Source organism: Podarcis melisellensis (genome assembly GCF_964234715.1).
Source record: "Podarcis melisellensis genome assembly, chromosome: 13".
Lineage (NCBI taxonomy): Eukaryota > Metazoa > Chordata > Lepidosauria > Squamata > Lacertidae > Podarcis > Podarcis melisellensis.
Window position 1 is genome coordinate 51,207,450 of NC_138545.1, and position 13,600 is coordinate 51,221,049.

A 13,600-nucleotide genomic window follows, 5' to 3' on the forward strand; every position below is an offset into this window, starting at 1 on the left:
GGCTTGACACTCCAATTTGATGAACGGGGGTACTATGCCCATTTCATTATGGCACTGGTTTTTATGTGGTGTGACGTAAAGCACCCACCTCCCTGTCTGCTTATGAACACCTTTGCAAAACACATTGACTGTTCAAACAAGGACATGGCCATTTTGAAGCGAGTTCTGAGATTTACTAGTTCCTGGTTGCAGCCAACCAGTGCTTCTGGTGGGTCTCTAATGACACGGGAATCTGCCACTGTCTGTTCCTGGATGCAAGCAAATAGGAACAGTCAACCTCTAATGGGCATGCTGGATTTTGCCTACCATCAGGTGGAGCTCTAGTTCTTGAATTGTTTAAAGAAGATCCATAAAGAGTTGGACAAGCATCTCTGCACTCCTCTGCAAAGGGGTTTTGGTCTTGATCACTTGAATTTGGATGGGCTATATGACTACCATTTTGGTTGCTTTGAGAAGTGAATAAAGTTTTGCAACTTGGAATTGGGCTCCTTTTGCTGTGAACAGCATCTTTTTTTGTCTTTGGCTTCAGTAAGTCTAGCATCCAGTGGTTTACCACACACCTTTGCTCCAGCAAAAGTAGTAGATGGAGATGGGTATGTGAACTAGAATCTATTTCCTTAGCCACGCTTATCCAAGCTACCCCACTGGTGGCCTATGTCCTCAATACTTAAAGGGCATTACTGGTACATGGTCATTTATGCAACAATTGGAGATCACAGTATGTTGGCTGTTATGTGATTTTTATTTTTTTCCAGCCATGTTTTTAATGGTTTTTTTATTCATTGTGTGACAAATGACAACATTCTTTTTATTTAACAAAACCTATTTTTTTAATTAAAAAAAAGTTGGACTCATCAAAGAACAAACATACCAGGAATGTTGTGGAAACTGGTATCTTCCTCAATACATCTTTGAGCTGTTTGGACTTCAGCTCTGTTATAATGAGCCCATCTACCCAAAGGCAGCTCATGCAAAAAAAAAGTTTAGAAACATTGCTGCTGAGGCCTGAGAATTCTTTCAAAGAGCAGCTTCTACTCTCTTATCCCTTCTCCATCAACTGGAATAATGGCATTAGGTGAAAAACATTTGGCACTTCAGCTTCAAGGTTTGCCAGGGCTGATGGAGACTAGGGCTTCAATAGGATTACCTGCTAGTTGCACCATGTCATTCTGTGCTTTAAGGTGCTTAACGGAAAGTAATGGGAGAGCGGTGCTTGAAGAAATTGCAGCTGGAGGCCAGTGAGCAGAAATAAGACTGTGCTTATCAATTCTATATAATATCTGATTGTGTTACTTTTGTAGTACATTTTAAAAGGTGACCTGTGTAGACTGAAATGGCAGGAGCAAACTGCTAGGCCATTGCCAAGGCAAAGAAATAAGGCATCGTCAGTAACACTGGGCAATAGAAACTAGATGACCTACAAGAAAATAACCTAGTACAAAATTAAGCAGCTTTCAAATCCAATTAATTATCTTCTTAAAGGCCAGTGAAACAGTGATGTAGGGCGGAAAATTTTCCTTAATTTTTCAATTTGATTAAATTCACTACTAACAAAGAAATAGATGCCAATTGCAAATCAGTATTAGGTAAGCTTTTCAAAGCTTTTAGCTTTGTTTACTCAACAGAAGTAAAATAAGCATGCTAAATTAGTTCATTCTCGTAAGACATCAGAATATTTTCCAATGCAAACTGAAAACATTCCTATGCAAATTACTCGTACTTTGTATAGGACTTTCCCCCAGAAAATCCACACAAGTGGTAGCAAGTCAGTAATGAAGTAGCCATGCACTTTCATTCTGCTACAATGACCGCAGCATGTCAATCACTGAGGAAGCAGTAGGAAATTACAGCATGCAACACTGGAATTCACTACATAGAGAATCCATGCATTTACTACAAGGTGGATGAGCAAATCTGAAGATAAAATCCTAAACATAATCTATTGCAATGCCTTCTAGAAAATCAGAACAAGAAATAAGATGAAGAGTGGATCCAACCTCAATCGTCATTCCAGATTTTATTTTTTTTAATGAATTGCTTCCCAGAAACAATCCTGAAGTGATCTAACAATAAAAGCATCAACTATAAAAATAAATTCAAGCTCAATATAGAGGGATAAGAATGCCCACTTACAAGGTTTGCTGAAATAGGAAGACCTTCAATGGATGCTTTTGTCATTTTTATGTACACCACTTAGAAACCTTGGGGATTAAGGGATTAAAAATAGCTGGTGCAAATAAACAATTAAAAGATCACAGAGATGACACCATGAGAGGGAGTTCCAGAGGGTAGATGTCACCACACTAAAGGTCTGATTCCTACATCGTAGGAAATGGACAACTTGATGAGATGGTATTTGCAGAAGCGCTTCCACTACAGACAGCAGTGATAGACTGGATATATAAGGGATGAAATTTTTTTTAAAGTATCCTAGTCTTAAACTGCATAGGGTTTAACCAGCATTTTAAACTAAGCATGGCAGCTCATTGGACACTTTCAGCAGCATTCTTAACATATTGGCAATAATCTGCCTCACAGAGCATAGGGTTGGGCAACGTCAGGTTTTCAACGCATCAGGGCTGTTCAGCTGGGGGGCAGGAGCACTGTAAAGGATCCCCCACTCTGCTGCCGGCTTGCATGAGCCAGCAGTGGGATGGGGCTCCGTTAACTGCTTGGCTGAGGTGAGAGGCAACCACACAAGCCGGCAGTGGGGTGCGGACTCCGTGAAACTGCTTGGCTGAGGCCGATACAGCTAAAAGCTCATACAACTAGACATTCAATTAATATTCAGTGGGCTCTATTGTTTGTTTTGTCCCAATTATACTATAATAAAACAGTAGAATGATAATGATTTACTCTGTGCTTTAGCTTGCAGTGTTTACTGAACTTTGCTTATCTTAGATATTAGTCTAGACACAGCAAGTACTTTCTGGTTCACACAGGAAAAGCTGTAAATGATTTCATATCACAATGCTCATTTGCAGGTATGATAAGGTGGTTCTAAGTGCTTACCGAGATAATATAACAGAATAGTCAGTGCCATCAGAAAATGTAAAAGATATACAAGGCACTGGGGGAACTTGATGATTTTGGACTGATTATTTAAAGATGAAGCTCGATATTCAAAGATGAATGATTACTTAAAGATACCATCCATTCCTGTTGTGTCATATTCCCCTCTCTAGTCACCTAGAACTATTTACCCCACAGCTTGAGAACTGCACTCTGCAGTCCAGGACCTTTGCCACTGATACAGCAATTAATTTACAAGCAACCCCCCATTAATGCAGGGGTTATGTCCCGAGGCACCGCGCCCACACATGGAATTGTGTATATTGGAAACACCATTGGAAAAGCCTGCAAACACTCTCTAAGCCTCTCGATATCCTTGAAAAACCCTTTTAAAAACCAGCGGCACTTAACAGATGCCAAACTCCACCAAGCTCCCTCCAAGGCTCCAACTCTCCACAGGCCTCAACCATTGATGCAAAGGCTCCTGGGATAGCTGGGCACTGTTTTCATGCCTTTTTTGCTCTTTTAGGGCCTTTTTTGCCATTTTTAAAGTCATTTCCAGGCTTGGTGAAATGCACGTATGTGCGGTTACACACATACCGAACGTGCATAAATGGAGGGGTGTCTGTACATGCAAACTGTATCATGATCTATGTCCACAGTGACTTTTCTGAGAAAGGTTTCTCTTTTACCATTTTTAAAGAATATTTTTTATTTTATAACAAACGAACAAACATTATCAGGATAGTCTCCATATGACTAGACATGGCAGGTTAGAAAGCAAATTTCACCCACAACTGTTACAGCTTCTCAGATTGGCCAAGTACTACACAGCTGGAAAGGCACCCTAACGTTTGTGGTTACCTTTACAATCTGTCTCAGCAGATTTTCCCACTAATGTAGCAAGCTCTCACCTGGCCTGCTGTTTCCCACCCTTTGAAAAGTGCAGAATGTGGCCCAGAAAGTCATCTAGAAGGAAGCATCTCCATTACTAATGCCAAGGAGGTATGTATTTGACAACTCCTTTGGATGGGTTTATTACTGGGAGTCCCTCTTTGGGAAGGGAAAAAGATATTTGGTCTGTGGAAGCTCAGTTGACTATAGACAAAAGAGGTATTGGCTTGGAAACCAAGTTCTCCGATCCAGTGGGGACTCCCATTGGCAGACATGTGTATGTGTATGGTGATCCCAAAACCTGCTGGAGCAAATTTTCATGAAGAACAAAGGGCTACAATCAGCAAAAGTCCCCTCCCTACCTTTCACCTGCAGGAGCATCCTATGGCTTGAGTTCTGGTCAAAAGAACACTGTACCTAAGCCATTAACTACAGCAACCCTAACTCTGTAACTAGTACTGTTTACAACCTAAAACCCAAACGGTGCAAACTATCTTCAGGATTGTACAATACTAAAGGCTTCTGTGCATTCATTACAGTGCATGAATGTATTTGTAATTGAAATAGGCAAAACCCGTTTGACTCTGCCCCCACTCCCCAATATATCTAATGCTCTGGTTGAAAATCAGGATAAAAATGTTTAAATAAATGTTATATATGATACACACAGAGAGTCGGACAAGTTTAAGAAGCAGCTTTAAATACCTTACTGTCTAGCTTTAGAATGACTCTTCCGAGGCCCTTGATTGGTCGCGGTGCAAGAGCTTCTTGACGTTCTCTCACAAAATCTTCTAAGACATGCCACCAGACACTGCAGTGACTCACCAGAAATTTCACCACTCCAAAGTGGACCACAAGCTTTTTGACAACCCACACTGCAATATTAAAAGAAGACTTACTAAAATATGGTGAAAATGAAATCAGCAATATTGCAGAAAGCTATGCTAAAATGGCTGCTACATTGCTTTTGCTGAAAATAATTTCTTGCGGAAAAATAATTTTGGCCGCCTGAAACAAAAATTTCCCAAAATATGTGCTTCAGGTACATAATAGGTAATAGCTTCATACAAATAGTAATACATATTCCGTAGTTACAAGAGCTAGAATCAAAAAGGTACACCTCAACCACACCTCAACATTAAGAACTTTGAAGGCTCCTTGATTCCAATTAGTGGTAAAAATTATGAAGGATTCTAAAAATTCCAAAAATATTTGGTTTTCTGAGATACACACAGCACAAATACAACATGTTTAAATATGTTTTGGAGTCTCACAATACATGGAAAGCCTCAGAGGATCCTAAACCATAGTTTGAAACTAATATGGTGTCTGAAATTACTCATGATGCCTACGGTTTTCAATGTGAACTGCACACAGCTCAGTCTGCTGCTGCTGGAAGTACTGTTTGGGAAAATCAAAATTATAAGAAGAGTCAGTGGAGGAAGAGCAACTTGTTGGGTACTTACTTTCCCCTCATGTAATGGAGACTGACTGGGCGTTTCTGAGGCAATTATGTAACTAGCATAAAGATTAAATATATTCTGCTCATTAGCACCAAAATCAAGCTTAGCCGTATGCTTTGGGGCTAAAATTATTTATACAAGACTTAATTATATGACTGTGGTACTCTTAAGGAACAATTGACAAAGACACAGCAAAGTCTTCCCAGACAGGGCAGATAATTCCTTTGCCAACTTTTTTCTTATACTGCAATAGGTAAATCATCTCCATGTCACTGTGCTTATAAATTCATATATGAGCAAGTCACAACACGTTCAGCCTGATCCTTAGGCCTCAACTGAGTTTCTTTTTCTTTATATTTTAAGTATTCTTTTTATTTCAATATCATCCTTCCTCCTATGGGAGTCCAATCCAGAAGTATTCTAACTACTCTGATGATCACTTTGGAAAAATCTTCAAGGCATCAACTGTCATATGATCACATGCAGGGTAGCCAACAGGGCTGGGCGGTATCTGGTTTTCAACGTTGTGGTATATCACCAGCTAAACATCGCAATATACCAATATATCATGATGTCTGAAATCAGGATGGAACTACGCAGAGGCAAACAGTAGGGCTTGATGATGTCTGGTTTTCAATTTCATGATATATCACCAGCTAAGCACTCATTACCAAACTGGGAAACAATGGTCAACAGTTTCCAGAACAAGCCAGGATGTTATTAATTTCATAAACATGGTTTAAGACCCTGGTTTGTTCCAGTTCACTGCTTATATTCCATACAGTCCACACTAGCCCAACTAGTGCCTCTTACTATTTATACTCTGTAGCACAAAGTGACCTTACATGCTAGGGTATTAGGAGGGAGAATCAAGAGGTCCACAGAAGGTGCCTGCCCAGTTTCCTTAAATTCTCCTCTGTGCCACATCCCACAAGGATTCAGAGGATCTGACCCATAATGGTGGCTTTTCAGGGAACACAAGGAGCTGCAGTATAGAGGAAAAGGTAGCAAAACTCCCTTGCACAGCCATTGTTTTGCTCTCCTGAGTCTTAATTCAGCTAACTGAAAGTTTTCTGTTTCCTTACAATTTGACAAACTCTCTTTTCTCCACCTTCACAACTGATCTGCACTGTGGAGACTTTGGTTGAAGGTTTTTCATCTAAATATTGTTTTACCTCACAAATATAAGAAAATAGTGAACAACCTGCAACAGGTACTGGCAGCAGCTGTATTATCCAGAGATTCAGCCATATCTGAACTATTACAATGGCCCATGCAAGCAGAACAAAGTAGATATCACTTGTATTCTTCTTTTTAAGAAGTGTCCCAATCTCAGGTCTCTGTCTGCCACTCACAGTGGATGGAGAAGATGTGGCACTACTTTCTGTGGTTCCTGGAAGAAGAAAAAGTCAGCTATATAATACATTCAACAAGACTGGCAAGTTTTAACTTTAACTTGAATTTTGTGGCACTCCCTTCCAGTTGAGGTCAAACATTTTAACTGAAGTCTGATTCTATCATTTTAACAGATTCTTACCTTTTCTGTATTCGATTCTTGTAACCACTAAGAGACAATTGCAGTTAGGTGGCATATAAATTGTTTAAATAAATAAACTGCTATTCAGAAGCACAGCAGTCTTCAGAACTGTTTCTAAGATGCTTGGGAAGCCATGTCTACCAGTCTCATGTAAGCTCATACAAACTACTATGCATTTAACACCACATCGTCATTTCCCAAAAGTCCAACGTATCCAGAACTAAACAAGTTTAATCATACATTTCTAAAAAATAAAGAAGAAAAACTTAAAAATGAGAATTGCTTTCAAGTTTTCAGTGAAATATTTGCTTTCAGTGCACACAGAAATAACTTTTGCTGCAGTATTTTAATCAAAGGCTTAATGCCTGGAATTCTGAAATCTCAAAAGGAAGCTTATGTACAAATAATCTATTCATACACCAAGGTTTGGCTAAGCATGATTTGGTGTGATGTCTAAAGTCCAACTATGGTTTAGCACAAAGTTTCAACTGAAACCAAGAATCAGATATGTGGTTTGACAGATGATTGTAAACCATGAATTTGTCTCCTGTTTGAATTTACAGAGCATAGCTGTAGCATTCCAAAGATCACTGTATTGAGTAGACAGAAAACAGAAGTTGGTAAGCAACTCTAAATTACAGTTTACCTATACATTTGCCTCAAAAACTCTGCAAAATACAAGCTCAAAACACAGAACTACAATTACAAAAGTTTAATCTAATAGTATATAAAAACCTCCCTGATAGCATATTCTCATACTCTTAGAGCATTCAAGCTTTGTGTTTTGTGCAGAATACTTCTCCTTAAGCTTCCAGTATTAGACTATCAGGATTAATTTCTGCAAGAGTGACAGTATGAATAACCCTTCACAAACAAACATTGAAAATGATGAACTGAAGTCATGTATATTGTACGATAGCAATTGCTCAATACTGCAATCAAAACAGGCTAAACAGAAGTCATCTGACTGAATTTGGGACTGCTTGGTTTATAAACTGCTACTTCATATTTGGAATTATTCTATTGGTGGGTTTATTTCATTTCAGCTGTATGGTATGCATATGAAGATTACATAAAAGTAAGTTTGGCAGAACAAACCACAGATGGGGTTCTGAATTATTGCTTGCACCATCCATGGTTTTGGATGGTGCTGAAGCCCTATTTAAAATTGACAACATGGTCACTAAAACCTCAGAAATTAATTTGTGTATCATGAAAAAAACCCACATGAAAATATTTAATCAACTGAACAATTTATCAAGAAAAAAAACCCCAACTATGTTCTGTGAAATTTTGAGAACAGTCCTTATTGTTTGCAGAGTGTATTAAAAAACCAAGTTAACTTGACAGAATCTGACTTGCTAATGTAATCACCACCTGCCCAGAGAACAGTTTATCCATACAAATACTCAAGGCTTACTTGTGTGCCTTATCATCTGACAAATAGTTAAACTGTTATCTTTCAATATGGCATTCAGCCATTATAATGTCACATCACTAAAATCACCATTAACATGACAGTTTAAAATACAAGTTGCATATTTTGTACTTTATGCAGTAATCTTAAGGAACAAATGACAAAGCTGAAAGATGAATTACAGAACAAACAAGCAGTAACAAAATAAGCATAGCTAAACTGCCCTGCGATCCTTGGACAGAGGGCAGTATATATATTTAATAAATTCAAAGAGCAAGATTAAAGCATGCAAACATATTGAAAAATGTCTAGCATTCTTACAGAATATTCAGTCACCTGAGGATTGCGGTGAATGTTCCTCATTATTCGATTCAATTCCTGTAATTGATATTGCCATGGCTATTGTAGATGCTGCAATAGAAACCATCTGACCAGGAAGCTCTACCCCTATAAAAAATAAAATACTTATAAAGGTCTGAAAGTAGTTTAATTGGTTTTTTTCTGTTCCCATTCATGGGCAGCTTCAGTCACACCAGAATAATCCTAGACAGCATTCTTTTTCCGCAGCTACCACTCACTTAAGATACTCTAGGAGTAAGCAACCCATTGTCCTCCAGATAAGTTGGTCTACTGCTCTCATCATCCACCATTATTGGTCATGCTGGCTGGGGCTGATGGAGCTATAGTCCAACACATCTGAAGGGCCATAGCTTAGCTATCTCTACTATGGAACTACAAGAAAAATAGAGTTTCTCACCTGAAGACTCTTTCCCACTCGGGTGCTCGTGCAACATACCCACAGTCATTAAGACAACTATAACCAAAAACACTGGAATCTTCCAAGAACCTGCTGCAGAAGCTGAAAAAAAGGAGGTCCTATGAATAAAATCGACATATTTTTTACTAAATAATATGCATAAACTAGTAAATGGAATGAACAGAACGATCAGGTAGGACCTTCGCTACCTGACAGGTATTTGCAAAAACCTTATTATAGATGAAATGAAAAGACTACATTTTGACTGGATATATTTACTCTGATAATACTACTTCTGAAAACACAAGTATTATTTCCAAAGGAGACAACAAGAACTGTAATAAAACAACCACACTCTGGGCGGTTCATATAAGGAAAACCATCATTTCCTACTGAAGGAATGGGTTTCTGTGCAGTCAGTCTGAAACGGGACCCAAAATCCACATTTTCAGGAGTGTTCTTAGAGTTGGTGACCTCCTGCCCCAAGATAAGAGTATAGGAACAGGAACAACCTTTTATGGTCAAGAGTACCAGAACAGGAATATCTGTTTATGGTCATGGATGTCAACTTACGTGTATAAGCTGATGTGGTTGGATTCCTGGGGAAGGGGGAAGAGGGTGCCTGGAGGATATATATACTGCATGAAATTTCTCATTTCTTTGGACTTGCTGTGAGCTGACCACGCAAGTGCCTTCTGCTATCCAGAGAGCAGAATAAACTCTTTCTCTGAATCAATCTCGGTGTCATTTGACTTCCTTCCTCCCGTTCAGGAGCAACGCAGACCCCACCAGTCGGTAAAGTCTAAGAAGGCTACACTACTAAATTAGAAGTAGCTAACCCATGACCTTTTAGATATTTCTGGACTAGGACTTCCACTGACCACTGGCCATGCTGTCTAGAAGTTGTAGGTCCACAGAATCTGGCTGGCCTTGGGCTCTCACATTCCTCCCTCTTCTTTCACATATCAGAGCAGAGTGAAAGCTTCCAGTTTTACCACAAATTAAGCATAGAAATTTGTGGTTGAACTATTGTTTGTTTGTTTATTAAATGTGTACACTACCCTAGCTATACCTGTAGATCTCAGGGCAGTTCACAACATAAAAAAACAAAAATCATATAATGAAAACAAAAACAAAGACAGCCCAATAATTCTCCCTTGGTTAGTGAGATCTGGATCTGAACCATGGTTTGATCCTCACTTATTCTCACTAACTGTAGTTTCAACAAACCAGCTTGCTGAGTTTAGATGTCACAGGGAACTGTGGTTAGTTTGCAAGTGGAAGTGGGACCTTTTGAACTCCTCCTCTAGCACAAGAAAAAGAAGATGGGAGCATGGAACCCTGAGGTTCCGGCAGATTCATTCACAGAATGAAACCATGGTTTCCCATTACAAATGGATTCCAGGCATGGTTCAGATACAATGCAAAACCATGACCAAATCTTAATTTATAACCCCAATTTGCAAGGCCAGCATGAATCGGTTTACTAGTGCATATTTGTGAATAAACCCTATTTATTTTAATTAAGTTTTAATTCAAGGCATTCTATAACATATTTGAAATGGGAGGTCTTTTGTCTGCTTCACTGAAAATTGGTTTAAGTGTTGCTTGGGGCCTTAAATGTCAACTGTGAGGAAGGGTTGGTGTTGAATTCTCAGTATGCAAAATAGAAGGTAAGCATATAATGATTGGTCCTCTTCACCTACAGCCAGTAACTGAATCATTATCACACTTAATTGAATGCAAAGTATTGTTGGTACAAGCTTGACATCTCTTTCAGACATCTGTAGAAATACTTTATAGCCAAGTCCTGAAAACAACAAATAAATGAAATAAATATTTTTATGAGGTTACTCACCCAAATGAAAGAGCAGTAGAATCCAGACAGGAACAGAGATTGTTCTCAAGTAACGTTCAGTGCTTGGGTTCCACTTGAATAATACAGTCAATAAATAGCCTGCTATCAAGGTCCATATCTTAACAGGAAAAGGGAATAAAACAGCTATCAGTACTCATCCCTGGGAAACCCAAGTTAGCTGCCCAACTGGCAACTTTAATTATTAAGCAGAATAAAAACAGATTACATTAAAAATAAAAATAAAAATGGGCTTCCTTCAATCCAAATAGATTTTTAAAGTCCCTAGCAGCCTTGTCTCTTCTTTTAAAAATCAAGGTACAACAAGATTTTGCCTATAATGGAAAGGAAAAGATATTCTGTGGTTTTAAATGATGAGCTGTCCCATACAATAGGGCTGGGTGATATATGGTTTACAACATTGTGATATATCATGACATGTGAAATAAGGATGGAACTATTTAGAGGCAGGGACGCGGATGGTGCTGTGGGTTAAACCACAGAGCCTAGTGTTGGTTTCTGCTTTCTTCTCTGTGCAGCGAAGTGCTTGTCACGAGACAGGTGTTTACATTCCACAGAGTCTGTACTGTTGGAGGTTTTCCCACGGGAATAGGAGACTGGATATGACGTACACTGGTTTCCTGTTTTTCACTGTTCTTTGCAGTTTCAGTTTGTGATTCTCTCCGTGCCTTAGAGGAGAGATGACGCTTTCTCTGCTCCGGCAGAGGGAAAATGTTTTTCTGTAACTTACCAGCTTTGAACTGTAAATAAAGCAATATAGAGTATGTTGGCACGTACTTTTCATCATTCCGCTGTGCACTGGACACTGCTTATCTCCAACATTTGGTTCCGGGCCCAGAAAAACGCAGTGTTTTGAGAATGGACTCCAGAAGTCGGGCTCCTGGCAAAGGAACAAAGGAGCAAAGAAACGAAGTGCCGGCAAAGCATCGGAACAGCGGCAGAGAGACGGAACGCACGGTATCTGCTCTGCGCGTCAAAATGATTGATGAAGGTATGTGCTACTGCTCCGGGCAGCCTGCCAGCTTCTAATTAATGGCTTTATGGCTGGACTTTGAACTTTTAATAGCCGGTTTTGCCGTGGCACAGGCAAAAGGCTAAAAGAAAAAATTTCCTATGCTGGGGGAAATCGAAAGTAACTTTTACAAATGCTGTTGTTTCACAGCAGCTGCAGATGTGACGCAGCAAGAATTAAAGGGCAACATAGAGAAAGCACTTGGGGACTTTCGCTTTTGAACTTGCTTTTGGAATGCAGTTTGAAGCAGCTGCAGATAAGCAAAGCAAATAAACAGAAGAGCGGCACAGGCTCATAGGCAGAGGCTGTTTTGATTTTGCTTTTGGATTGAAGCAGCTGTACACAGACGCAGCATGTATAAAGCAGTCTGATTTAAAGCAGCATAGATGACGCAAGAGGCAAATGCCAGAGTCATGATGGCTAGCTGCAGAAGGCTGGATGAAGCAAGTGGGGAATTTCATACCACTGATCAGCCAAATGCTCAACTCACAGTAGCTTGTGATACTGCCATGATTCAGAATGAAGCAGATCGGCGGGGTGATAGCTGCATGGGAAATGGGGAGACTTCACAGACGTCATCCCATAGTGCAGTGGAACCACCAGATGGCGCCAAAGCTTTGAAGGCAGTGAAATGCTACTCGTGTGGACGTCTAGGCCATATGAAGAAGGAATGCAAATATCCCAGGGCCAAGACAGAGCAGCGCAGCGAAAGCTCATCGCGTGGAAAAGGCCAGAGCAAAGGCAAAGGTCCGGTGTCCAGGACAACGCAGCACAAGGCAATGGTCTCACGCTACGCTCCAAAGGTTGCAGAGGTCCAGAAGACGTCTAGATCTTTCTTCGTTGTTGATTCAGCTGCAACGCATCACATGTGCAACGATAAGAGACTGTTCGTGTCTTTTACACCGCAGGAAGGTGCAATTCACCAGGCGGATGACCACACTATCCCCAGTAAAGGCTACGGAACTGTTGTTCTTCACAGTTTGGACTTATCGATACAGGATGTGCTTTATGTGCCGGATGCGAAACATAATCTGCTCAGCGTTGGACAGCTGATTGAGAAGAAAATTGACGTTTCCTTTAAAAACAATAGATGCATCATCACCAAGAAAAATGATTATCAATTGTATGCTGAATTTGTTGGTCGTTTGTTTGTTTTGTATTATGATGATGTTGTGCAGGATGTCACTTGTTGCATTGCAGGTTCTAACAAAAGTTTGCATGCAGAATGTATTCACGATTTTCATCGAAAATTTGGTCATTTGCATTTTGAGGCAGTATCTAAAATGCCTGCCTTGGTTGAAGGTATGACTATTAAACCCTGCAGGTACCACATGAAGTGCAAGGCATGCGCAGCAAACAAGGTGAAAATGGCTGCGAAAGGTAAGGTGTCTAGTAGGCAAGCTACAGAACCATACCAAATTATTCATGCTGATTTGGTTGGACCACTAGCACCCTCTTTGGGTGCAAATAGGTACTTCATGGTTCTCATTGATGCATTTTCCAGGTATATTTTTGTGTACAATCTCAAGCAGAAATCAGAGGCTTTTCCTAGGTTCAAGGAATTCTGTGCTTGGTTGGGAAATGTGCATGGTAAGAAGATAAAGATTCTTTTCACTGACCGGGGGGGAGAAT

At 39.8% G+C, this 13,600-nt stretch overlaps 1 protein-coding gene across 3 annotated transcripts in view; it reads right to left on the bottom strand.

Moving 5' to 3' along the window:
- TMEM245 (transmembrane protein 245) overlaps positions 1-13,600 on the bottom strand; it is a 58,522-nt gene that overhangs the window by 35,213 nt on the left and 9,709 nt on the right. For all 3 annotated transcript variants that reach the window (XM_081883943.1, XM_081883942.1, XM_081883944.1), the window contains exons 2-6: positions 10,939-11,056; positions 9,081-9,182; positions 8,660-8,770; positions 6,574-6,762; positions 4,612-4,781 (exon numbers count right to left, since the gene is read on the bottom strand). In XM_081883943.1, coding sequence (XP_081740069.1) covers positions 4,612-4,781; positions 6,574-6,762; positions 8,660-8,770; positions 9,081-9,182; positions 10,939-11,056 — 690 coding nt within the window. The remainder of the gene's footprint in view (positions 1-4,611; positions 4,782-6,573; positions 6,763-8,659; positions 8,771-9,080; positions 9,183-10,938; positions 11,057-13,600) is intronic.